Source organism: Plectropomus leopardus, chromosome 6, assembly GCF_026936395.1.
Source record: "Plectropomus leopardus strain MGB_pleo_1.0 chromosome 6, ASM2693639v1, whole genome shotgun sequence".
In the NCBI taxonomy this organism is placed as follows: Eukaryota; Metazoa; Chordata; class Actinopteri; order Perciformes; family Serranidae; genus Plectropomus; species Plectropomus leopardus.
In genome coordinates, this window is record NC_142181.1 from 22,880,989 (window position 1) to 22,906,852 (window position 25,864).

The window sequence follows — 25,864 nt, forward strand, 5'->3', positions numbered from 1 at the left end:
TCCAAATTGTATAAGTATCAGTGCAAGTTTCATTAGGTACATTGGATGCCACCCAGTCGTTGGCTCTATTAGGCAGTATGACAGCCACACAGAGCTGGCCAGAACAGGGTTGGGCACTCTTACAACTGTTGCTGGTGGCATCTTTCTCACAGGCTGAGGAGCCGGTGTGCAGGCAGAGAGGGGATCCTGAGAACCCCCAGCTATCCAAGGATGGGGACATTATGTTGGGAGGAATCTTCTCTTTCCACAGCAGCTGGAAAGATAGACAGGACACCTACATGCACAAACCACTTCCTCTGCAATGCACCAGGTAAATTATACTGTGGAAATCTATTCAATTTTTTAAAATCTTAATAACAGTCAAAAAAAAATTATTCACTGTTGTGTTTATTAATACAGTCACCAACTTCCATTTACTTTGTTATTGTTTCTATTTCATGGATAAATTCCAACTATATCTTCCTGTATCTAGTTTGAATTTCAGAGGTTTCCAGTATGCCCAGGCTATGCTCTTTGCCATAGAGGAGATTAATAACAGTACAGACCTACTGCCTGGCATCTCTCTGGGCTATAAGCTCTATGATGCCTGTGGCTCAACGGCCAGAGGTGTGAGAGTTACACTGACCTTGGCTAATGGGAATGAAGTGGTATCTATACCCTTACAGGAACCATGTACCAGACCAGCTCAAGTGCAGGCCATTATGGGAGAAACCTCTTCCTCTCCTTGCATGGCTATAGCTACTGTCATTGGACCCTTTCATATCCCAATGGTGGGTGAGATTTATAAAATGAAATGTTATTTGTCAAAAAAGAAAAAAGTATTCTGTAGTTCTTCCGGGTGGTCATCACATCATGTGGTTTAACTTACTTCAGCTTTACTTCTAGCTGGCCATATATATCCTTTATACTTCTAATCTTTTTTTTTTTTCTTTTAGATTAGCCACTTTGCAACTTGTGCTTGCCTCAGTGATAAAACCAAATACCCATCCTTCCTCAGGACAATACCCAGTGACTACTACCAGAGCAGAGCCCTGGCCCAGTTGGTCAAGCACTTTGGCTGGACTTGGGTTGGAGCGATTAGAACAAATGATGATTATGGAAATAATGGCATGGCCACATTCACAGAAACTGCCCAGCAGCTGGGAATCTGTCTTGAATACTCTGTGTCTTTCTTTAGAACGGATCCACCAGACAAAATAAGAAAAATAATTGACATTATCAAAGCTTCCACTTCTAAGGTGATTGTCGCCTTCCTCTCCCACATGGATATGGATGTGGTAATACATGAGTTGTCTCACCATAACTTAACAGGGTACCAGTGGGTAGGAAGTGAGGGCTGGATCTTTGATTCACAAACTGCAGCCATGGATAAGCACCATATTCTGGATGGTGCCATAGGCCTGTCCATCCCCAAAGCACATGTCAGTGGCATGAGAGAGTTCATGTTGGATGTGAAGCCACTTAATTCATCTAGTAATAAACTGTTTACAGAGTTTTGGGAAACATTATTTGGCTGCAAGTTCAAGCAGTCAAAGTCATCAGCAGTGAATCAGAGAGAATGCACTGGACATGAAGATCTGACTGGAGTGCAAAACAGCTTCACTGATATGTCGCTCATGCCTATCTTTAACAATGTCTATAAAGGAGTGTATGCTGTGGCCCATGCTCTTCATAGTATTCTCAGCTGTAATGAAACATGTAACAACAAGGTGCAGCTACATCCATATACAGTGAGTTCATGAATAAATCACCAGTCTATCACGGTGTTAAGCTACAAAGTGTATGTCAGATAATGATTGACATGGATGCATATCTTTTTAGATTTTGCAGCACATCAAAAACGTCCATTTTAAAACAAAGGAAGGAGATGAAGTTTACTTTAATGAGAATGGAGACCCAGCAGCCAAGTATGAAATTATAAACTGGCAGCCAACAGAGAAAGGCATTGCTGACTTTGTCACAGTTGGTCTTCACGATGCATCTTTATCTACTGACAAACAGCTGAATCTGCAAAATAATTCCATAATTTGGGCAAAGAACTCACAACAGGTATGCCACCATGTAGTCTCTGTAGCTGATGATTACAGTCTATTTCAGTTACTATAAATTATCATTATGATGCAAACATGAATACATAGATAAAAGCTTAAAAAGATAAAATCTTGTCAAAATGAATGCTAAGACATTTTGCTCACAACTGTTTTGTTCTTGCAGGTGCCTGTGTCAGTTTGCAGTGAGAAGTGTCCTCCAGGAACTCGCAAGGTTCTCCAGAAAGGAAAGCCTGTCTGCTGCTATGACTGTATAAGATGTGCAGAGGGAGAAATAAGCAATATAACAGGTGATGTAAAAATATGTCTGTAAAGTCCATTTTAAAAATGCCATTAAAGAGCTACATCACTCTTTGTTTATTTAGAATATAAATATACAAATCTACAATATTGTTATTTTTTTGTCAGTGGTATTTGAGCATGCAAATATTTTTGGTCTCATCTGTTGAGCTTTTTTTTCTTTCTATTTTTTTTTGACATCTCTCTCTTGCTATAAATGCATTGAGGGTGACTGAAACTCTGTCTGTGCTACTGCACTAAATTTTGACTTTTGAATGACACAGTAGCATGATACCCTTTAAAAAATAATTTCATAATGAACAAATGAACTAAAATGAATGAGATGTAGGATGTCGATCATGTAGAGCCTGCTTTGCATGCACAGAGAAAGTGTAACATGAGGACAAAACCAAAGACAATTGTACGGAGGAGGTCTAATACCTGCTTTAAAATTACTTTCAGATTCTATCACATGTGTGCGATGCCATCCTGAGTTCTGGTCAAATCAGAGAAGAGATGCCTGTGTAAAGAAGGAGGCAGAGTTTCTGTCTTATGAAGAGATAATGGGAGCACTGCTCACTGCTGCATCATTATTTGGAACATGCATCACTGCTGTTGTGGCCTTCATTTTCTTCAGATACAGGAGAACTCCTATTGTCAGGGCCAACAACTCTGAGCTGAGCTTCCTGCTGCTCTTCTCTTTGACTCTGTGTTTCCTGTGTTCTCTGACCTTCATCGGTCGGCCCTCTGAGTGGTCCTGCATGCTGCGACACACAGCTTTCGGCATCACCTTTGTTCTCTGTATCTCATGTGTTCTGGGGAAAACTATAGTGGTGTTAATGGCCTTCAGGGCCACTGTGCCAGGTAGTAATGTGATGAAATGGTTTGGGCCTGCACAGCAGAAACTCAGTGTCCTGGGTTTCACACTCATACAAGTTATCATATGCATCCTCTGGCTGACAATCTCTCCTCCTTTTCCATTCAAGAATTTTAAGGACTTCAAGGACAGAATTATATTACAGTGCGCTCTGGGCTCAGCTGTAGGCTTTTGGGCTGTACTTGGGTACATAGGACTTCTGGCCATGTCATGTTTCATTCTTGCTTTTCTGGCTCGGAAACTGCCTGATAATTTCAATGAAGCCAAATTTATCACCTTCAGCATGCTGATATTCTGTGCAGTATGGATCACCTTTATCCCAGCGTATGTCAGCTCTCCTGGGAAGTTCAGTGTTGCTGTGGAAATATTCGCTATACTGGCTTCCAGCTTTGGACTGCTGATTTGTATTTTTATTCCAAAATGTTACATTATCTTACTGAAACCAGAAAAAAATACAAAAAAGAATATGATGGAGAACACCAAAATCTTTCTGAAAATGTAAAATACTGTGATAGCAAAGGCATTCAAGCAACATCATCTTTTGTACATAATAATTTATAAAATAGATAACACTTTACAATAAGGTACACAAAAAAGAGTAGTTACTAAGGAATTAATAAGGGATAATTGAGTAACTACCTTTTAGTTAATGGTCAGTTCTTGAATGACTCACAATGTCATACAGTAGCTAATTATTAGTTAATGATTAGTTAACTGATATGACTGAGGGAGCTGAATGAGTAACTTACTATTAGTCAATGGTCAGTTCTTGAGAAACTCAGAGTCAAATGCCACACAATAGCTAATCAGAGGTTAATGATTAGTGTACTGATAGTGACAGAGGGAACTGAATGAGTAACTAACTATTAGTTAATGGTCAGTTCTTGAGTAAGTCCCAGTGAAATGTCATACAGCAGCTAATCAATGGGTAATCGGTAGTCAATGAATAATGACTGAGAAAATTTTTACGTCATTCCTTGATAACCCTTAGTAACTTTAGTAAATCCTTAGTAACTACTCTTTTTTGTGTACCTTATTGTAAAGTGTTACCCATTTATCTGAAATTTATTGAAAACTTGTATTGTATTTTCCCAGTATCTAAAATGACAGCACTTTATACAATGTAATATACAGTCATATCAAACAACATATTTTGGTTGGTCTATATTTTTAATGGTGATGTGTATTTTGTTCTTTAATTGAGACTTTGACATTGTTGCTCTGTTTTGGCATTACAGCTCACAGGTACTGCCCTTTAATGGACTTCATGGGTAATACTTTCTAACAATAAGATGCACGCATACGCTCACTGAAGTTTTCACAAATGTAACTGGCCAATCACAATGGGCCTACCCAAGAATGTGCAGACTCCACAGTTAATAATGCAGTCCATGAGACTGTTCACTTCAGTAACAGCGATGTACTAACTGATCGACTTTCTCCCTTCGTAACTTTAGTAAATCCTTAGTAACTACTCTTTGTTGTGTACCTTATTGTAAAGTGTTACTCCACAGTTAATAATGCAGTACATGAGACTGTTCACCTCAGTAACAGCGATTTACTAACTGATCGACTTTCTCCACTGATGGAGTAACAGTTTCAGGAACCTCTGTGCAGTCCAGTCTAATCCAGTCCTACATTCTGTTAGCACAGATGGATCCCTCTACCCGAAGGCCCTGACGCTCTTATGGCACTTGCTGAAGACGGTGTGGGATGGCATTTTGTGTTGCCTTACATACTAGGGCTCCTCACGTATTTGAGTAGATACATCCTGATTGGCTGACTTCGTTTATGAAAATTTCAGGGGGCGGAGGAGTGTAGGACCCATGGAGTCCTTTTTTTTAAATATAACTAAATTAACAATAACCTTCATTGTGACTTTATACATTTTGACTTTTATGGTGGATACTGTCACCATTCTCTGGCGCAACAAACTGTATCCTTTAAAACAAATGTAAAACACCAATGTACACGATCTGCCCATTATCAAATGTATGACCAATAAAGTTAGCAACTAACTTGTTAACATACTAGGGCAGTTTTTCCCAAAACTCTCCTCAAGCACCATTTGTTTTGCATGTTTTAGATCTCTCTCTGCTGCAACACAGCTGATTCCAATGATCAACTTGTCTAGAACTCCTGAACCTGCTGAACAAGCTGATCATTTCATTCAGCTGTGTTGTTGCAGGGAGAGACCTAAAACATACAGGGAAGGAAGTACTCGAGGAGAGGTTTGGCAAATGCTTTATTAGGGTATTTAGCAACTAAATAGTTAGTGGAGACAAAAACAGAGGAAAAAGGATTGGACTTGCATTCATCAGGCGGACACAAACACGCATCCTAACAAATGCCAATATTTACATGTGTCTCCTCACTGTGTAAATACGCCAACACCTGCATCCGAAATAGCCATATCAGCCCTATAAGGTCATAATAGTGTATGTAATGATTGTTGCATTGCTATCAAGTCACCCAAAAAGCAGAACAAAAATAGTCAAAATTAACGTAAGATAGTACTGTTATGGGGCATTTCAGTGAATCCAAAAGCTCTAATTTTCTCAGTTTTACATCATTTTAATTCTGCATTATTTTTCACCATTATTTGCAATATTAACAATAAGTTTTGCCTCATAATGTTAAAATATAAATGTAAGATAGGGAATGCTTTTGCGCAGCACAACTGAATATTCTTATCACATTACACTCTCAGGATAATTAAAAAAGGTGAAGGCCCAAAATTATTTTCTCTCTTTGAGTGTCTCTTTCCTCTCGCTCCACCTTGTAGGTCCCCGGAGATAACACATCACTGTCTTATTACTATTTTTTTATACTGCTCCAAAAATATTTAAATACCAGTGCAAGCTTTTCATTTACATAAAGGTACGTGTGATGCCATGCATGGTTTAACTCTCTTAGACATGATGTCCATGAAGAGGTGGCCAGAGCAGGGCTGGGCACTCTTACAGCTGTTTCTGGTGGTGTCGTATTCTCAGGCTGAGGAGCTGGTGTGCAGGCGGAGAGGAGATCCTGAGAACCCCCAGCTATCCAAGGAGGGGGACATTATATTGGGGGGAATCTTCTCTTTTCACAGCAGCTGGAAAGAAAGACAGGACACCTACATGCACAAACCACTTCCTCTGCAATGCACCAGGTAAATTATATTGTAGCAATGTATTTGGATTAAGTGGGAGTGGGTACCAGTACAAATAAGGTACAAAAAGAGATGTCAAACTAAGTATAAAAAATATATATATATTTATATATTCCATATTATGTGTATTGGTACCATCACATGTTTGCATGCATTATACTACTGTGTCTTTTTCAAGGAAAAATTCAACATTTTTGTACCTGTCTGCTTCTAGTTTGAATTTCAGAGGTTTCCAGTATGCCCAGTCTATGCTTTTTGCAATAGAGGAGATTAATAACAGTACAGACCTACTGCCTGGCATCTCTCTGGGCTATCAGATCTATGATGTCTGTGATTCAATCGCCAGAGGTGTGAGATTTACGCTGGCCTTGGCTAATGGTAATGGACTGCTAACTGTACCCTCCCAGGAACCGTGTGCCAGACCTGCACAAGTGCAGGCCATTGTGGGAGAAACCTCTTCCTCTCCTTGGATGGCTATTGCTACTGTCATAGGACCCTTTCATATCCCACTGGTGGGTAAGAGTGGTAAAAATGAAATCACACTAGTTAAAATATTTGGTAATTCTCAAAAAGGATACTTTAAAATGCCTTCTAAAATAAAAATGCTGCACTGTCTAAATGCTTCATATTTTTCATCTTTATCTGGGGATATATATATATATATATATATATATATATATATATATATATATATATATATATTTTTTTTAATTATTATTTTTTCTTTTAGATCAGCCACTTTGCAACTTGTGCTTGCCTCAGTGATAAAACCAAGTACCCATCCTTCCTCAGGACAATACCCAGTGACTACTACCAGAGCAGAGCCCTGGCCCAGTTGGTCAAGCACTTTGGCTGGACTTGGGTTGGAGCGATTAGAACAAATGATGATTATGGAAATAATGGCATGGCCACATTCACAGAAACTGCCCAGCAGCTGGGAATCTGTCTTGAATACTCTGTGTCTTTCTTTAGAACAGATCCACCAGACAAAATTAGGAAGATAATTGACATTATCAAGACTTCCACTTCTAAGGTAATTGTCGCCTTCCTCAATCACATGGATATGGATGTGCTCATACATGAACTGTCTCACCATAACTTGACTGGGTACCAGTGGGTAGGTAGTGAGAGCTGGATCTCTGACTCCCAAATTGCAGCAATGGATAAGCGACATGTTCTGGATGGTGCCATAGGCCTGTCCATCCCCAAAGTACATGTCAGTGGCATGAGAGAGTTCATATTGGATGTGAAGCCGCTCAATACATCTAGTAATAAACTGTTTACAGAGTTTTGGGAGACATTATTCAGCTGTAAGTTCAAGCAGTCAAAGCCATCAACAGTGAATCAGAAAGAATGTACTGGACATGAAGATCTGACTGGAGTGCAAAACAGCTTCACTGATATGTCGCTCATGCCTATCTTTAACAATGTCTATAAAGGAGTGTATGCTGTGGCCCATGCTCTTCAACGTATGCTCGGCTGTAATAAAACATGTAACAACAAGGTGCAGCTAGATCCATATATGGTGAGTTGAACAACAATGACTTAAAATTGTTTTTGCTTTGTTTTATTTTGTTTTGTTTTTGTCACATTGAAAGGGATTACATTTTACACTCCGAAAAACATTTTTTGAGTCTGTTTATCATTCTGTTGAGCCAACAGGCCTTAAATAGTGCATCAGATAATGACTTACATTTATGCATATCTTTTTAGATGTTACAACATGTAAGAAGGGTTAATTTCAAAACAAAGGACGGAGATGAAGTTTACTTTAATGAAAATGGAGACCCTGCAGCAAAGTATGAAATAATAAACTGGCAGCCAACAGAAAACAACATTGTTGACTTTGTCTCAGTTGGTCTTTATGATGCATCTTTACCTGCAGACAAACATCTGAATCTGCAAAACAAGTCCTTTATATGGTCACAGAACACACAACAGGTAAGCTCCATGTGATCACTGTTACTGTGAATTGTCGACTATTTAAGTTGTTGTAACTGTGTAAACTCTTTGCCATGTTTGGTTTTGATGTTTTGTTCTTGCAGGTGCCTGTGTCAGTTTGCAGTGAAAAGTGTCCTGCAGGAACTCGCAAGGTTCTCCAGAAAGGAAAGCCTGTCTGCTGCTATGACTGTATAAGATGTGCAGAGGGAGAAATAAGCAACATTACAGGTGAAATAACATTTAATGTGATACAAAAGTTTAAATGATGTCATATCAGTTTTAGAAATGTTAGCATAGTTTTGTAATCTGATTTCAAAATAATGTAGTTTTTCAAGCTAACAAAATTAAATATCATTACATCTAAAATTAATTCATGAAATATCCTAAACATATCCATCACATAATTCTGAAGGCAGCTACATAAATGAATGCAGAGTCTTGGAAAGGCATATCAAGGTTATATCCCCAATGTGAAAAATATATAGAACTCAAGTGTATTTAAAATTACTCAGATTTTGTTGTTTACTTGAAAATGAGAAATCTTTGAAAATATTACAGCCACCTGTATTGTTTTCAGCCAAATCATTCCTTGGCTTCATTAGTCATATTCATGGAGGGAGAAAGGAGGGATTGTGGCATATGTTATCCACAGTGGTGTATGTTACTAAGCAATACAAGTCATAAGGTCAGATGTTGTTTCAGTTTGAGTATGCAACACTGAGATCTTTTTTTTTGTTGTTGTTGTTGTTTTAAACCACTATTTTCTATGTAAAGATATAGTGGATCAATGGCGTCCTGAGAAGAGAATAAAGTCACACTGCCTCTGAAAGTGTTTAAGTGTGAGCTTCTCTGTGGTTTGTTGTGGTATGCTAGTCCAGCCCTGTGTGCATGTTAGTGCATGTGTACTGAACTGCTAATTGCAATTGCGCACTGGGTTTAAACAGTGGTTACCACTGATATCTGGACAGCGCCATCGCAGAAACATACTGCCCGCTCTCGGGGTCCCCTGTGGTGAACACCATTAGCTCCGTCAGCACTGTTAATACCGTTTAGTGCTGTTTATGAAGTTAGCACTGGTGAGGACCATTTATACTCCCCTAATGTACAAAAATAGACACGACTGTTTCAAACGTTATAAACGTCACTGCCCTTTTACTTTAATGTGTCGTCTATGATGGCATAGATAAGGCTAATGGATGGCACTAGAGGGCAGGGTCAAAACACAGCAAATGAGGTGACAGGGGAGGAGGCCATTCCTTTAAAAGGAGGCAGCATTGTAGGCAGTGGTGGTCTGTGAAGCCATTAAATACATTGGGACATGTAAAAGGAGACTTCTTTAATTACTTTTACTGTATACTAATATAAATTATTATATATTGCCAATTTGTTCCTTTCTGCTCTTACTTCAACTTTTTTGTCTTCCTCCACAATTTTGTCTCACAATCACAAGCCTTCTTGGATTGACTCAGGTATTACCAAACAGACCAGGCAAACAAAATGATAAGATAGGGCTCTAGCTGGACCACACTGAAAGTGATAAAAGCTAAGCAGGTCACAAGTATGGTCTCTGACCTGTGAGGACCAATATCTTAGAGCCAAATAATTTATGACATGACATGTAGCTGTCATGAGTTTATTCATGTATTTCATGGGAATCATCTATTGTATTGATGCAACAATGGCACAAAAAAGACAAGGCAAGTCTAACACCATAATCTAATTTTTCAGATTCTATCACATGTGTGCGATGCCATCCTGAGTTCTGGTCAAATCAGAGAAGAGATGCCTGTGTAAAGAAGGAGGCAGAGTTTCTGTCTTATGAGGAGATAATGGGAGCACTGCTCATTGCTGCATCCTTATTTGGAACATGCATCACTGCTGTTGTGGCCTTCATTTTCTTCAGATACAGGAGAACTCCTATTGTCAGGGCCAACAACTCTGAGCTGAGCTTCCTGCTGCTCTTCTCCTTGACTCTGTGTTTCCTGTGTTCTCTGACCTTCATCGGTCGGCCCTCTGAGTGGTCCTGCATGCTGCGACACACAGCTTTCGGCATCACCTTTGTTCTCTGTATCTCATGTGTTCTGGGGAAAACTATAGTGGTGTTAATGGCCTTCAGGGCCACTGTGCCAGGTAGTAATGTGATGAAATGGTTTGGGCCTGCACAGCAGAAACTCAGTGTCCTGGGTTTCACACTCATACAAGTTATCATATGCATCCTCTGGCTGACAATCTCTCCTCCTTTTCCATTCAAGAATTTTAAGGACTTCAAGGACAGAATTATATTACAGTGCGCTCTGGGCTCAGCTGTAGGCTTTTGGGCTGTACTTGGGTACATAGGACTTCTGGCCATGTCATGTTTCATTCTTGCTTTTCTGGCTCGGAAACTGCCTGATAATTTCAATGAAGCCAAATTTATCACCTTCAGCATGCTGATATTCTGTGCAGTATGGATCACCTTTATCCCAGCGTATGTCAGCTCTCCTGGGAAGTTCAGTGTTGCTGTGGAAATATTCGCTATACTGGCTTCCAGCTTTGGACTGCTGATTTGTATTTTTATTCCAAAATGTTACATTATCTTACTGAAACCAGAAAAAAATACAAAAAAGAATATGATGGAGAACACCAAAATCTTTCTGAAAATGTAAAATACTGTGATAGCAAAGGCATTCAAGCAACATCATCTTTTGTACATAATAATTTATAAAATAGATAACACTTTACAATAAGGTACACAAAAAAGAGTAGTTACTAAGGAACTAATAAGGGATAATTGAGTAACTACCTTTTAGTTAATGGTCAGTTCTTGAATGACTCACAATGTCATACAGTAGCTAATTATTAGTTAATGATTAGTTAACTGATATGACTGAGGGAGCTGAATGAGTAACTAACCATTAGTCAGTGGTCAGTTCTTGAGAAACTCAGAGTCAAATGCCACGCAACAGCTAATCAGAGGTTAATGATTAGTGTACTGATAGTGACAGAGGGAACTGAATGAGTAACTAACTATTAGTTAATGGTCAGTTCTTGAGTAAGTCCCAGTGAAATGTCATACAGCAGCTAATCAATAGGTAATCGGTAGTCAATGAATAATGACTGAGGAATTTTTTACGTCATTGCTTGATAACCCTTAGTAACTTTAGTAAATCCTTAGTAACTACTCTTTTTTTGTGTACCTTATTGTAAAGTGTTACCCTGAACTTTATTGAAAACTTGTATTGTATTTTCCCAGTATCTAAAATGACAGCACTTTATACAATGTAATATACAGTCATATCAAACAACATATTTTGGTTGGTCTATATTTTTAATGGTGATGTGTATTTTGTTCTTTAATTGAGACTTTGGCATTGTTGCTCTGTTTTGGCATTACAGCTCACAGGTACTGCCCTTTAATGGACTTCATGGGTAATACTTTCTAACAATAAGATGCACGCATACGCTCACTGAAGTTTTCACAAATGTAACTGGCCAATCACAATGGGCCTACCCAAGAATGTGCAGACTCCACAGTTAATAATGCAGTACATGAGACTGTTCACTTCAGTAACAGCGATGTACTAACTGATTGACTTTCTCCCTTCGTAACTTTAGTAAATCCTTAGTAACTACTCTTTTTTTGTGTACCTTATTGTAAAGTGTTACTCCACAGTTAATAATGCAGTACATGAGACTGTTCACCTCAGTAACAGCGATTTACTAACTGATTGACTTTCTCCACTGATGGAGTCACAGTTTCAGGAACCTCTGTGCAGTCCAGTCTAATCCAGTCCTACATTCTGTTAGCACAGATGGATCCCTCTACCCGTAGGCCCTGACGCTCTTATGGCACTTGCTGAATACGGTGTGGGATGGCATTTTGTGTTGCCTTACATACTAGGGCTCCTCACGTATTTGAGTAGATACATCCTGATTGGCTGACTTTGTTTATGAAAATTTCAGGGGGCGGAGGAGTGTACAACCCATGGAGTCCTTCTTTTTAATATAACTAAATTAACAATAACCTTCATTGTGACTTTATACATTTTGACTTTTATGGTGGATACTTTCACCATTCTCTGGCGCAACAAACTGTATCCTTTAAAACAAATGTAAAACACCAATGTACACGATCTGCCCATTATCAAATGTATGACCGATAAAGTTAGCAACTAACTAGTTAACATACTAGGGCAGTTTTTCCCAAAACTCTCCTCAAGCACCATTTGTTTTGCATGTTTTAGATCTCTCTCTGCTGCAACACAGCTGATTCCAATGATCAACTTGTCTAGAACTCCTGAACCTGCTGAACAAGCTGATCATTTCATTCAGCTGTGTTGTTGCAGGGAGAGACCTAAAACATACAGGGAAGGAAGTACTCGAGGAGAGGTTTGGCAAATGCTTTATTAGGGTATTTAGCAACTAAATAGCTAGTGGAGACAAAACAGAGGAAAAAGGATTGGACTTGCATTCATCAGGCGGACACAAACACGCATCCTAACAAATGCCAATATTTACATGTGTCTCCTTACTGTGTAAATACGCCAACACCTGCATCCAGGATAGCCATATAGGCTCTATAAGGTCATAATAGTGTATGTAATGATTGTTGCATTGCTATCAAATCACCCAAAAAGCAGAACAAAAATAGTCAAAATTAACGTATTCTTAAAAAGACTGTACTGTTATGGGGCATTTCAGTGAATCCAAAAGCTCTAATTTTCTCAGTTTTACATCATTTTAATTCTGCATTATTTTTCACCATTATATTGCAATATTAACAATAAGTTTTGCCTCATAATGTTAAAATATAAATGTAAGATAGGGAATGCTTTTGCGCAGCACAACCGAATATTCTTATCACATTACACTCTCAGGATAATTAAAATAGGTGAAGGCCCAAAATTATTTTCTCTCTTTGAGTGTCTCTCTCCTCTCGCTCCACCTTGTAGGTCCCCCGAGATAACACATCACTGTCTTATTACTATTTTTTTATACTGCTCCAAAAATATTTAAATACCAGTGCAAGCTTTTCATTTACATAAAGGTACGTGTGATGCCATGCATGGTTTAACTCTCTTAGACATGATGTCCATGAAGAGGTGGCCAGAGCAGGGCTGGGCACTCTTACAGCTGTTTCTGGTGGTGTCGTATTCTCAGGCTGAGGAGCTGGTGTGCAGGCGGAGAGGAGATCCTGAGAACCCCCAGCTATCCAAGGAGGGGGACATTATATTGGGGGGAATCTTCTCTTTTCACAGCAGCTGGAAAGAAAGACAGGACACCTACATGCACAAACCACTTCCTCTGCAATGCACCAGGTAAATTATATTGTAGCAATGTATTTGGATTAAGTGGGAGTGGGTACCAGTACAAATAAGGTACAAAAAGGGATGTCAAACTAAGTATATATATATATATATATATATATATATATATATATATATATATATATATATATATATATTTTTTTTTTTTTTTTTTTAAATTCCATATTATGTGTATTGGTACCATCACATGTTTGCATGCATTATACTACTGTGTCTTTTCAAGGAAAAATTCAACATTTTTGTACCTGTCTGCTTCTAGTTTGAATTTCAGAGGTTTCCAGTATGCCCAGTCTATGCTTTTTGCAATAGAGGAGATTAATAACAGTACAGACCTACTGCCTGGCATCTCTCTGGGCTATCAGATCTATGATGTCTGTGGTTCAATCGCCAGAGGTGTGAGAGTTACACTGGCCTTGGCTAATGGTAATGGACTGCTAACTGTACCCTCCCAGGAACCGTGTGCCAGACCTGCACAAGTGCAGGCCATTGTGGGAGAAACCTCTTCCTCTCCTTGGATGGCTATTGCTACTGTCATAGGACCCTTTCATATCCCACTGGTGGGTAAGAGTGGTAAAAATGAAATCATACTAGTTAAAATATTTGGTAATTCTTCAAAAGGATAAGGACAAATAAAAATGCTGCACTGTCTAAATGCTTCATATATATATATATATATATATATATATATATATATATATATATATATATATATATATATATATATATATATATTTTTTTTTTTTTTTTTTCTTTTAGATCAGCCACTTTGCTACTTGTGCTTGCCTCAGTGATAAAACCAAATACCCATCATTCCTCAGGACAATACCCAGTGACTACTACCAGAGCAGAGCCCTGGCCCAGTTGGTCAAGCACTTTGGCTGGACTTGGGTTGGAGCGATTAGAACAAATGATGATTATGGAAATAATGGCATGGCCACATTCACAGAAACTGCCCAGCAGCTGGGAATCTGTCTTGAATACTCTGTGTCTTTCTTTAGAACAGATCCACCAGACAAAATAAGAAAGATAATAGACATCATTAAGGCTTCCACCTCTAAGGTGATTGTTGCCTTCCTCAACCATATGGATATGGATGTGCTCATACATGAGTTGTCTCACCATAACTTGACTGGGTACCAGTGGGTAGGAAGTGAGGGCTGGATCTCTGATTCTCAAACTGCAGCCATGGATAAGCGACATGTTCTGGATGGTGCCATAGGCCTGTCCATCCCCAAAGCACATGTCAGTGGCATGAGAGAGTTCATATTGGATGTGAAACCGCTCAATACATCTAGTAATAAACTGTTTACAGAGTTTTGGGAGACATTATTCAGCTGTAAGTTCAAGCAGTCAAAGCCATCAACAGTGAATCAGAGAGAATGCACTGGACATGAAGATCTGACTGGAGTGCAAAACAGCTTCACTGATATGTCGCTCATGCCTATCTTTAACAATGTCTATAAAGGAGTGTATGCTGTGGCCCATGCTCTTCAACGTATGCTCAGCTGTAATAAAACATGTAACAGCAAAGTGCAGCTAGATCCATATATGGTGAGTTGAACAACAATGACTTAAAATTGTTTTTGCTTTGTTTTATTTTGTTTTGTTTTTGTCACATTGAAAGGGATTACATTTTACACTCCGAAAAACATTTTTTGAGTCTGTTTACCATTCTGTTGAGCCAACAGGCCTTAAATAGTGCATCAGATAATGACTTACATTCATGCATATCTTTTTAGATCTTACAACATTTAAGAAGGGTTAATTTCAAAACAAAGGAAGGAGATGAGGTTTACTTTAATGAAAATGGAGACCCTGCAGCAAAGTATGAAATAATAAACTGGCAGCCAACAGAAAACAACATTGTTGACTTTGTCTCAGTTGGTCTTTATGATGCATCTTTACCTGCAGACAAACATCTGAATCTGCAAAACAAGTCCTTTATATGGTCAGAGAACACACAACAGGTAAGCTCCATGTGATCACTGTTACTGTGAATTGTTGACCATTTAATTTGTTGTAACTGTGTAAACTCTTTGCCATGTTTGGTTTTGATGTTTTGTTCTTGCAGGTGCCTGTGTCAGTTTGCAGTGAAAAGTGTCCTGCAGGAACTCGCAAGGTTCTCCAGAAAGGAAAGCCTGTCTGCTGCTATGACTGTATAAGATGTGCAGAGGGAGAAATAAGCAACATTACAGGTGAAATAACATTTAATGTGAGACAAAAGTTTAAATGATGTCATATCAATTTTAGAAATGTTAGCATAGTTTTGTAATCTGATTTCAAAATAATGTAGTTTTTCAAGCTAACAAAATTAAATATCATTACATCTAAAATTAATTCATGAAATATCCTAAACATATCCATCACATAATTCTGAAGGCAGCTACATAAATGAATGCAGAGTCTTGAAAAGGCATATCAAGGTTATATCCCCAATGTGAAAAATATATTGAACTCAAGTGTATTTAAAATAACTCAGATTTTATTGTTTACTTGAAAATGAGAAATCTTTGAAAATATTACAGCCACCTGTATTGTTTTCAGCCAAATCATTCCTTGGCTTCATTAGTCAAATTCATGGAGGAAGAAAGGATGGATTGTGGCATATGTTATCTGCAGTGGTGTATGTTACTAAGCAATACAAGTCATAAGGTCAGATGTTATTTCAGTTTGAGTATGCAACATTGAGATCTTTTTTTGTTTGTTTTTTGTTTGTTTTAAACCACTATTTTCTATGTAAAGATATAGTGGATCAATGGCGTCCTGAGAAGAGAATAAAGTCACACTGCCTCTGAAAGTGTTTAAGTGTGAGCTTCTCTGTGGTTTGTTGTGGTATGCTAGTCCAGCCTTGTGTGCATGTTAGTGCATGTGTACTGAGCTGCTAATTGCAATTGTGCACTGGGCTTAAACAGTGGTTACCACTGATATCTGGACAGCGCCATCGCAGAAGCATACTGCCCGCCCTCGGGGTCCCCTGTGGTAAACACCATTAGCTCCGTCAGCACTGTTAATACCGTTTAGTGCTGTTTATGAAGTTAGCACTGGTGAGGACCATTTATACTCCCCTAATGTACAAAAATAGACACGACTGTTTCAAACGTTACGAACATGTAAAAGGAGACTTCTTTAATTACTTTTACTGTATACTAATATAAATTATGATATATTGCCAATTTGTTCCTTTTTGCTATTACTTGAACTTTTTTGTCTTCCTCCACAATTTTGTCTCACTTGCACTATGATGCACTGCCTTCACAATCTCCGGTGGTTTTCTCCGCATCCTTAAGTTTTCAGAAAATGGCACAACGACAGACTACCACCTAGCATAACTAAACCCCAAGCTGCAAGCTGACAGCTCAGGCGCCTGAATGTTAAGAACTGTGACTCATAGGCCTACACTGTGAACTTCAGTGGCTGCAAATTACAAAAGCACTTTATAAAAAAAAGAAACATATATATAATAATTAAATAATAGGTAATAATTTACAAAAGGCTATTGTTGTCACTAACCTAAAATTCAAGTATTGTATCATTGCCTTCTTGTAGTATCTGTGCATGAGGAGAGTTTTGATCATGTGATCAGTACCAATCACAAGCCTTCTTGGATTGACTCAGGTATTACCAAACAAACCAGGCAAACAAAATGATAAAATAGGACTCTAGCTGGACCACACTGAAAGTGATAGACCCTAAACAGGTCACAAGTATGGTCTCTGACCTGTGAGGACCAATATCTTAGAGCCAAATAATTTATGACATGACATGTAGCTGTCATGAGTTTATTCGTGTATTTCATGGGAATCATGTATTGTCTGTCTTCTATGCATTGAAAAGATGCAACAATGGCACAAAAAAGACAAGGTAAGTCTAACACCATAATCTAATTTTTCAGATTCTATCACATGTGTGCGATGCCATCCTGAGTTCTGGTCAAATCAGAGAAGAGATGCCTGTGTAAAGAAGGAGGCAGAGTTTCTGTCTTATGAGGAGATTATGGGAGCACTGCTCACTGCTGCATCATTATTTGGAACATGCATCACTGCTGTTGTGGCCTTCATTTTCTTCAGATACAGGAGAACTCCTATTGTCAGGGCCAACAACTCTGAGCTGAGCTTCCTGCTGCTCTTCTCCTTGACTCTGTGTTTCCTGTGTTCTCTGACCTTCATCGGTCGGCCCTCTGAGTGGTCCTGCATGCTGCGACACACAGCTTTCGGCATCACCTTTGTTCTGTGTATCTCATGTGTTCTGGGAAAAACTATAGTGGTGTTAATGGCCTTCAGGGCAACACTTCCAGGTAGTAATGTGATGAAATGGTTTGGGCCTGCACAGCAGAAACTCAGTGTCCTGGGTTTCACTCTAATACAAGTTATCATATGTATCCTCTGGCTGACAATCTCTCCTCCTTCTCCTTTTAAGAATTTTAAGGATTTCAAGGACAAAATTATCCTAGAGTGCGCTCTGGGCTCAGCTGTAGGTTTTTGGGCTATACTTGGGTATATAGGACTTCTGGCCATGTTTTGTTTCATTCTTGCTTTTCTGGCTCGGAAACTGCCTGATAATTTCAATGAAGCCAAATTTATCACCTTCAGCATGCTGATATTCTGTGCAGTATGGATCACCTTTATCCCAGCATATGTCAGCTCTCCTGGGAAGTTCAGTGTTGCTGTGGAAATATTTGCTATTCTGGCCTCAAGCTTTGGACTGCTCATTTGTATTTTTTTCCCAAAATGTTACATTATCTTAATGAAACCAGAGAAGAATACAAAAAGGGATATGATGGGAAAGGGGGTACCAAAATCATTTTGAAAATTTAAAGTATCATAATGGCAAACACGATTAGAATTTTTAGATGATGATTTGTTAACCAGACTGTTAAACTTGAGTTTTACTAAATAAGTATTTTTCCACTGCACAATCTTTAATTTGAGACAGCAGCTTCTACTACAACTTAATAAACACTTATATTAGCCTTTTAATTTGACAAATATAGTTTACTTTGTGTGTGTGTGTGTGTGTGTGTGTGTGTGTGTGTATTTTATCCTGTATTTTGTAGTTATCTATTACAATTATTGAACTGTGAGGGAGAATGATGGACAAGATGACTGGTTGAGGTGAGGGGTGATCTGTATTCTTGTAGGTTTTTTTGCCTGGAGTTGTGGAGAGGATGCCTATAAGGGAATCCTGGCAGAGATCACAAAATAGGTCTTAGCCAAAAAGCAAACAAACAAACAAACATGCAAGCAGGCAAAAATGGAAAAGTTCTGAAAAAGAGCTTGACTTGTCTTACAACAAACCATGTTTGGCAACAATCCAGCAGGGAATGATTGTCAAGCTGGCTCTCCTGTAGGTTGTGGGCTTTGATTGCAGGCAGGTGTGTGGATTGATGAGTGCCACCAGGTGTGTAGAATGAAGGACTGCCAACAAGGGGTGGGGGGAGAAAAAAGAAGAGACAACATGGAATGGCTTAACTCTGAGCTCCCTCTGGAAGTCTCAGCTTCTCACCAAATCTCAAAAGATGAACCTAGTCACCCTACAGGGGGAATGAATTTAGGCCACTTGTGTCTGCGGTCTCACTTTTTTGGTCACTGGCCAAAGCTTATAACCAAAGGTGAGGGTTCTTTAAATCGAAAGCTTTGCATTCTTACTCAACTCCATTTTCTAGACAACAATATAGTGAACAGTCCCCATTGCACTGCAATGATCCACGTGTCCACATGGAACTTCATTTAACCCTCACTAATAATCAAGACCACAAGACACTTGAGCTCCCTTGCTTGGGGCAAGAACTGGCTCCCAATTCAGAGGGAATAAGCTACAATTTTCATGGCTTCAGACTTGGAGGTGCTGATTCTCAATCCAGTCACTTCACAGTCTGCTGCAATTAACCCCATGCATGCTGGAGATCACAATCTGATATAGCCAATAGAACCACACCATCTACAAAGAGGAGATACACAGTTTGGAGGTCTCTGGATACTCTCCTGACACTGAATGTGCCTTGATATCCTGACCATAAATATCACAAATACAATCTGTTACAAGAGAGGAGGTCTGCACCCATCAAAAAGGTGTTTGACTTTGTACAGAAGATGCTGTGGTAATAATATAAGGATTGAATGGCTTGTAGCAACCCCGGCACTTGTCTGCTGCTTCAGCATCCATGCCATCCATGCATGAAAGGCCGCCTCTTTCAACTTGATGGCCTCCTTCACCTGCCAGCATGTAGTGAATTTAGCAGATGAGAGTCAGTGGAGACCAAAGCATAGCTAAAATGAAAGTAAATGTGGGATTGCCATTCAACCTTCTGGTATCATGCTCAAACTTTTTTTAAGGGATGTCAGCTTTCAAGCTGTTCTCCAGCACTAAAACCTTTTTACTACAAAAAGTATTGCATCAAAATTTGTACATATTCCATGTAATCCTATTTTTCACGTTTGTGCATAATTCACATATTTTGGAAGGCTACGATCAAGTGACCAATGCCCTGATGGGAGTTTAAAAGGAAGCAGTCCCAAGTGGGTCCAAGCCATCTTCGTATGGATGTTGGTTGGGTTGGTGGAGGGGTCACAAAACACAGGACTTTCCCCAGAAGATCATTGTTTAGAACTATGTGAACTTTCAACACCTTCTCATCCCAGCTCATCACATAATGCAGCTTTGTCAGTAGACTTCTGTGTCTACATATTTCAAGTTAGGTATTCAGATATCCTTCTGCATCTGTTGTTCACACTCTGGAAGCTGCTACTGTGATGTCAACAAATGCACTTGATGGGATGACACAGCACTTGGTTGTGTTTAGGCAACAAAAGCACAGATGGTTAGCTTTAGGGAAAAGAAAATTATGAGTAGGGGTAGAAAAAAAACCCATCAAATTCAAATAGGAAGCAAACACCGGAGTCCCACCCGCCTTATAAGTGCCCTTGTGCTTCTTATATTACGTTGTTTCCAGTAGTGTTTCCACCTGACACCATCCTGGCGTGTTTCATGCGCACATGACATACGCCACCTATGTGCGTATCATGTAGACTTGGCAGGCATTGTCTGGCTGTCTGCCAGTGTATAATAACACTGCACCCAATTCATGCCACATTCTCAGCTGATGCCATCCAGTGGCATTTAATGTGCATGCAAAAGGCGCCTTTTGGCATCATGCACTCATGGAACTTTAAGTCATTTTAAGGTATGTCATCAGTATGTTTCTTTCCGGAACCTTACCACAATTGTTTTACTTGCCTAAGCCTAAAGATGCCCAATCATGTTTCTTTACATAAACCTAATTACGGTAACTTTACTTGCCTAAACCTAACATACATAATTTTATGTTTATTACATAATTTCAAATAAATTGCATAACATTCATGGGCTGCATATTAGTAGAATATCATATGAACTATGTGCATCGTTGTCAGAGAATACACTGCTGTTTTTGAACAACTCTGAAGGCAAAAGTTAGGTCGCAACACATCAGGCTGGGTTGTTCTTTTTTAATTTATTTATTTATTTTTTTAGCTGAACAGATTTCCAGAAAACTTGCAGCCCCTGTTGGCTGGTCAAGGGCAGTGAGGAGTCATCAGTCAGTATAGAACAGTCAATAAAAAAAGGTTTTTGCAACAATTGTGAATCACCACAACCACTAACGGAACTTGAACATGAAGTCAAAAATGTGCAATCAAAATATCAGAATGATTGGTCTAGTAGTAACTGAGATTTTCTGTGTACAGAAAGATTCACACACACTCACACACACACACACACACACACACACAGACACGCACACGCACACACACACACACACACATCTACTTCTGGCTTGCAACTGATGGAGATAATAAAGAAACATTAGTCAAAGTACTGTTAACAGGACTGGACTATTGTAGGGTGTTTCTGGTGTCTTTAACTTTACATTACCTTTATCCTGCATTATTTTTCAATTTTTAGAATTACAGTTATCATCTCAAGTATAAATGGCACGTTCATAACATTGAATATTATGGTACAAAAGGTTTTTTGCACTACAGCTGAATATTCTTATATGATCATTTAAACAAGAAATGCATCATAGACTAAGGCCAAAAAATGTTTCTGTTTGGAAATCCTCATCGTCTTGCCCCACCTTGTAGGACTACCGAGATAAAACATCACTGTTCTATTTTTTTTAATCTGCTGCAAAATGTATAAATACTGGTGCACTTTTCTAATTTACATTTAGGTAGAGGCGATGCCACTCAGTGGTTTAACTCTCTTAGACAGCATGATGTCCACACAGAGGTGGCCAGAACAGGGTTGGGCACTCTTACAACTTTTGCTAGTGGTGTCGTTCTCTCAAGCTGATGAGATGATATGCAGGCGGAGAGGGGATCCTGAGAACCCCCAGCTATCAAAAGATGGGGACATTCTGTTGGGGGGAATCTTTTCTTTCCACAGCAGCTGGAAAAACAGACAGGAATCCTACACGAATATTCCCCTGCCACTGCAGTGCATCAGGTAAACAATTGCAGAAATGTATTCAGTATCACCTCTTGTGTGTATTAATACGATGACATGCTTTCATCTCCTGTGTTACTTTGTCTTTTTTGAGTAAAAATTTTTTGTAATTCCAAATATTTATAACTGTCTACATCTAGTTTGAATTTCAGAGGTTTCCAGTATGCCCAGGCTATGCTCTTTGCCATAGAGGAGATTAATAACAGTACAGACCTACTGCCTGGCATCTCTCTGGGCTACAAGATCTATGATGTCTGTGGCTCCATTGCCAGAGGTGTGAGTGTTACACTGGCCTTGGCTAATGGTAATGAAGTGGTATCGGAACCCTCAGAGGCACCATGTACCAGACCTGCTCAAGTGCAGGCCATTATGGGAGAAACCTCTTCCTCTCCTTGCATGGCTATAGCTACTGTCATTGGACCCTTTTATATCCCAATGGTGGGTAAGATTTGTGAAAAGGTGTGCAGATACAGTGTGTTGTGTAAATGCTTTAGGCTATCTATATTTATCATAATATATAATTTCTCTATTCTTTTAGATCAGCCACTTTGCTACTTGTGCTTGTCTCAGTGATAAAACAAAGTACCCATCCTTCCTCAGGACAATACCCAGTGACTACTACCAGAGCAGAGCCCTGGCCCAGTTGGTCAAGCACTTTGGCTGGACTTGGGTTGGAGCGATTAGAACAAATGATGATTATGGAAATAATGGCATGGCCACATTCACAGAAACTGCCCAGCAGCTGGGAATCTGTCTTGAATACTCTGTGTCTTTCTTTAGAACAGATCCACCAGACAAAATTAGGAAGATAATTGGCATTATCAAGACTTCCACCTCTAAGGTGATTGTTGCTTTCCTATCCCATATGGATATGGATGTGCTAATACATGAACTGTCTCACCACAAGTTGACTGGGTACCAGTGGGTAGGCAGTGAGAGCTGGATATCTGACTCCCAAATTGCAGCAATGGATAAGCATCATATTCTGGATGGTGCCATAGGCCTGTCCATCCCCAAAGCACATGTCAGTGGCATGAGAGAGTTCATGTTGAATGTGAAGCAGCTCAATTCATCTAGTAATGAATTGTTTACAGAGTTTTGGGAGACATTATTCAGCTGTAAGTTCAAGCAGTCAAAGTCATTAACAGTGAATCAGAGAGAATGTACTGGACATGAAGATCTGACTGGAGTGCAGCACGTATTTACTGATATGTCGCTCATGCCTATCTTTAACAATGTCTACAAAGGAGTGTATGCTGTGGCCCATGCTCTTCATAGTATTCTCAGCTGTAATAAAACATGTAACAGCAAAGTGCAGCTAGATCCATATATGGTAAGCTCAACAACAACAATATAATATAGTTGTTTTTAGGTTGATTCACAGAAAAAGGAAATATTTTACATTTTGACAAAGTTAATTGTTGCAGTTTGTCTATTGTGGTGTTGAGCCAATAAATGTTTGATGTCACATAATCATCTGAATTCTTGCATATTTTTGTAGATTTTACAACACATTAAAAAGATTCAATTCAAAACAAAGGAAGGTGATGAAGTTTACTTTAATGAAAATGGAGACCCTGCAGCAAAGTATGAAATAATAAACTGGCAGCCAACAGAAAATGACACCACTGACTTTGTCACAGTTGGTCTTCATGATGCATCCTTACCTGCAGAAAAACAGCTGAATCTGCAAAACAAGTCTTTAAACTGGGCACAGAACTCACAACAGGTAAGCTGTCATGTAATAATTATGATTGTCTATGTTAATTGTTAAAATGGTATACATAACAAGTTATTGTTTTTCTGTCATAATTGTTTCAGATGCATCAACATTAATAATGGAACCTTTCAAAGACAACATTTGTCAAACTGAAAGTCCAAACATTTTTCATGTTCATGTTTTCATAGTCATTTTGTCCTTGCAGGTGCCTGTGTCTGTTTGCAGTAAGAAGTGTCCTCCAGGAACTCGCAAGGTTCTCCAGAAAGGAAAGCCTGTCTGCTGTTACGATTGTATAAGATGTGCAGAGGGAGAAGTAAGCAACATTACAGGTAAAGTGAACTTATATTGAAGAAAGGCTATTTAAAAGATTGTTATGAAAGGGACAGTTCATACATATAACAATAAGGCCTACTGTATTTTTACACCTTACCCTAGTGCTATCCAGTCATGCAGTATTGGTCTCACTGCTGAGGTGTTGAGATTTCTCTCTCGTTGTCTTTGAAACAGTGATAATGCATTGAGAGTGAACTTAAATGCATATGAAACTAGACTGAAAATTGGAATTATAAAATTACATTATGAGCACAAATCAATAAACACCTCTTTGCAGTGTATATTGTACTTATTAAATCTAAATTATTCACAATGACACAATGCAACTATCAGAATATTCAATTTTTCATGTTATGTCTGTCTTGAATGCATGATGTGACATAAAGACAAAAACAAAGACAAATATACTAAGCAAGTGTAATACCTGCCTTAAAATTATTTTTCAGATTCTATCACATGTGTGCAATGTCATCCTGAGTTCTGGTCAAACGAGAGAAGAGATGCCTGTGTAAAGAAGGAGGCAGAGTTTCTGTCTTATGAAGAGATTATGGGAGCGCTGCTCATTGCTGCATCCTTATTTGGAACATGCATCACTGCTGTTGTGGCCTTCATTTTCTTCAGATACAGGAGAACTCCTATTGTCAGGGCCAACAACTCTGAGCTGAGCTTCCTGCTGCTCTTCTCCTTGACTCTGTGTTTCCTGTGTTCTCTGACCTTCATCGGTCGGCCCTCTGAGTGGTCCTGCATGCTGCGACACACAGCTTTCGGCATCACCTTTGTTCTCTGTATCTCATGTGTTCTGGGGAAAACTATAGTGGTGTTAATGGCCTTCAGGGCCACTGTGCCAGGTAGTAATGTGATGATATGGTTTGGGCCTGCACAGCAGAAACTCAGTGTCCTGGGTTTCACTCTAATACAAGTTATCATATGTATCCTCTGGTTGTCAATCTCTCCTCCTTCCCCTTTTAAGAATTTTAAGGATTTCAAGGACAAAATTATCCTAGAGTGCGCTCTGGGCTCAGCTGTAGGCTTTTGGGCTGTACTTGGGTACATAGGACTTCTGGCAATGTTGTGTTTCGTTCTTGCTTTTCTGGCTCGGAAACTGCCTGATAATTTCAATGAAGCCAAATTTATCACCTTCAGCATGCTGATATTCTGTGCAGTATGGATCACCTTTATCCCAGCGTATGTCAGCTCTCCTGGGAAGTTCAGTGTTGCTGTTGAAATATTTGCTATTCTGGCCTCAAGCTTTGGACTGCTCATTTGTATTTTTTTCCCAAAATGTTACATTATCTTAATGAAACCAGAGAAGAATACAAAAAGGGATATGATGGGAAAGGGGGTACCAAAATCATTTTGAAAATTTAAAGTATCATAATGGCAAACACTATTAGAATTTTTAGATGATGATTTGTTAACCAGACTGTTAAACTTAAGTTTTACTTATTAAGTATTTTTCCACTGCACAATCTTTAATTTGAGACATAGTGTATTAAGTAAGCAGCTTCTACTACAGCCTTTTAATTTGACAAATATAGTTTACTTTGTGTGTGTGTGTGTGTGTGTGTGTGTGTGTGTGTGTGTGTGCGTATTTTATCCTGTATTTTGTAGTTATCTATTACAATTATTGAACTGTGAGGGAGAATGATGGACAAGATGACTGGTTGAGGTGAGGGGTGATCTGTATTCTTGTAGGTTTTTTTGCCTGGAGTTGTGGAGAGGATG

General features: G+C 39.0%; 4 protein-coding genes across 4 annotated transcripts; all 4 read left to right on the top strand.

The window, feature by feature from the left end:
• Positions 1-77: 77 nt before the first annotated feature.
• On the top strand, positions 78-3,706 carry LOC121940604 (extracellular calcium-sensing receptor-like). The gene is made up of 7 exons (XM_088078322.1): positions 78-310; positions 473-770; positions 936-1,730; positions 1,772-1,780; positions 1,822-2,049; positions 2,215-2,338; positions 2,790-3,706. Exons 1-7 carry the CDS (start codon positions 78-80, stop codon positions 3,704-3,706), a joined length of 2,604 nt encoding a protein of 867 aa, XP_087934448.1.
• A 2,882-nt stretch (positions 3,707-6,588) lies between these two features.
• Positions 6,589-10,941, top strand: LOC148189371 (extracellular calcium-sensing receptor-like). The gene is made up of 5 exons (XM_088078323.1): positions 6,589-6,867; positions 7,086-7,880; positions 8,069-8,296; positions 8,401-8,524; positions 10,025-10,941. Exons 1-5 carry the CDS (start codon positions 6,604-6,606, stop codon positions 10,939-10,941), a joined length of 2,328 nt encoding a protein of 775 aa, XP_087934449.1. The 5' UTR covers positions 6,589-6,603.
• A 2,461-nt stretch (positions 10,942-13,402) lies between these two features.
• On the top strand, positions 13,403-18,408 carry LOC148189372 (extracellular calcium-sensing receptor-like). The gene is made up of 6 exons (XM_088078280.1): positions 13,403-13,593; positions 13,862-14,159; positions 14,359-15,153; positions 15,342-15,569; positions 15,674-15,797; positions 17,495-18,408. The coding sequence occupies exons 1-6, from the start codon at positions 13,562-13,564 to the stop codon at positions 18,406-18,408; spliced, it is 2,391 nt and encodes a 796-aa protein (XP_087934406.1). The 5' UTR covers positions 13,403-13,561.
• A 3,487-nt stretch (positions 18,409-21,895) lies between these two features.
• On the top strand, positions 21,896-25,499 carry LOC121940082 (extracellular calcium-sensing receptor-like). Its single transcript, XM_088078281.1, has 6 exons — positions 21,896-22,086; positions 22,227-22,524; positions 22,625-23,419; positions 23,588-23,815; positions 24,012-24,135; positions 24,586-25,499. Exons 1-6 carry the CDS (start codon positions 21,938-21,940, stop codon positions 25,497-25,499), a joined length of 2,508 nt encoding a protein of 835 aa, XP_087934407.1. The 5' UTR covers positions 21,896-21,937.
• Positions 25,500-25,864: the final 365 nt, after the last annotated feature.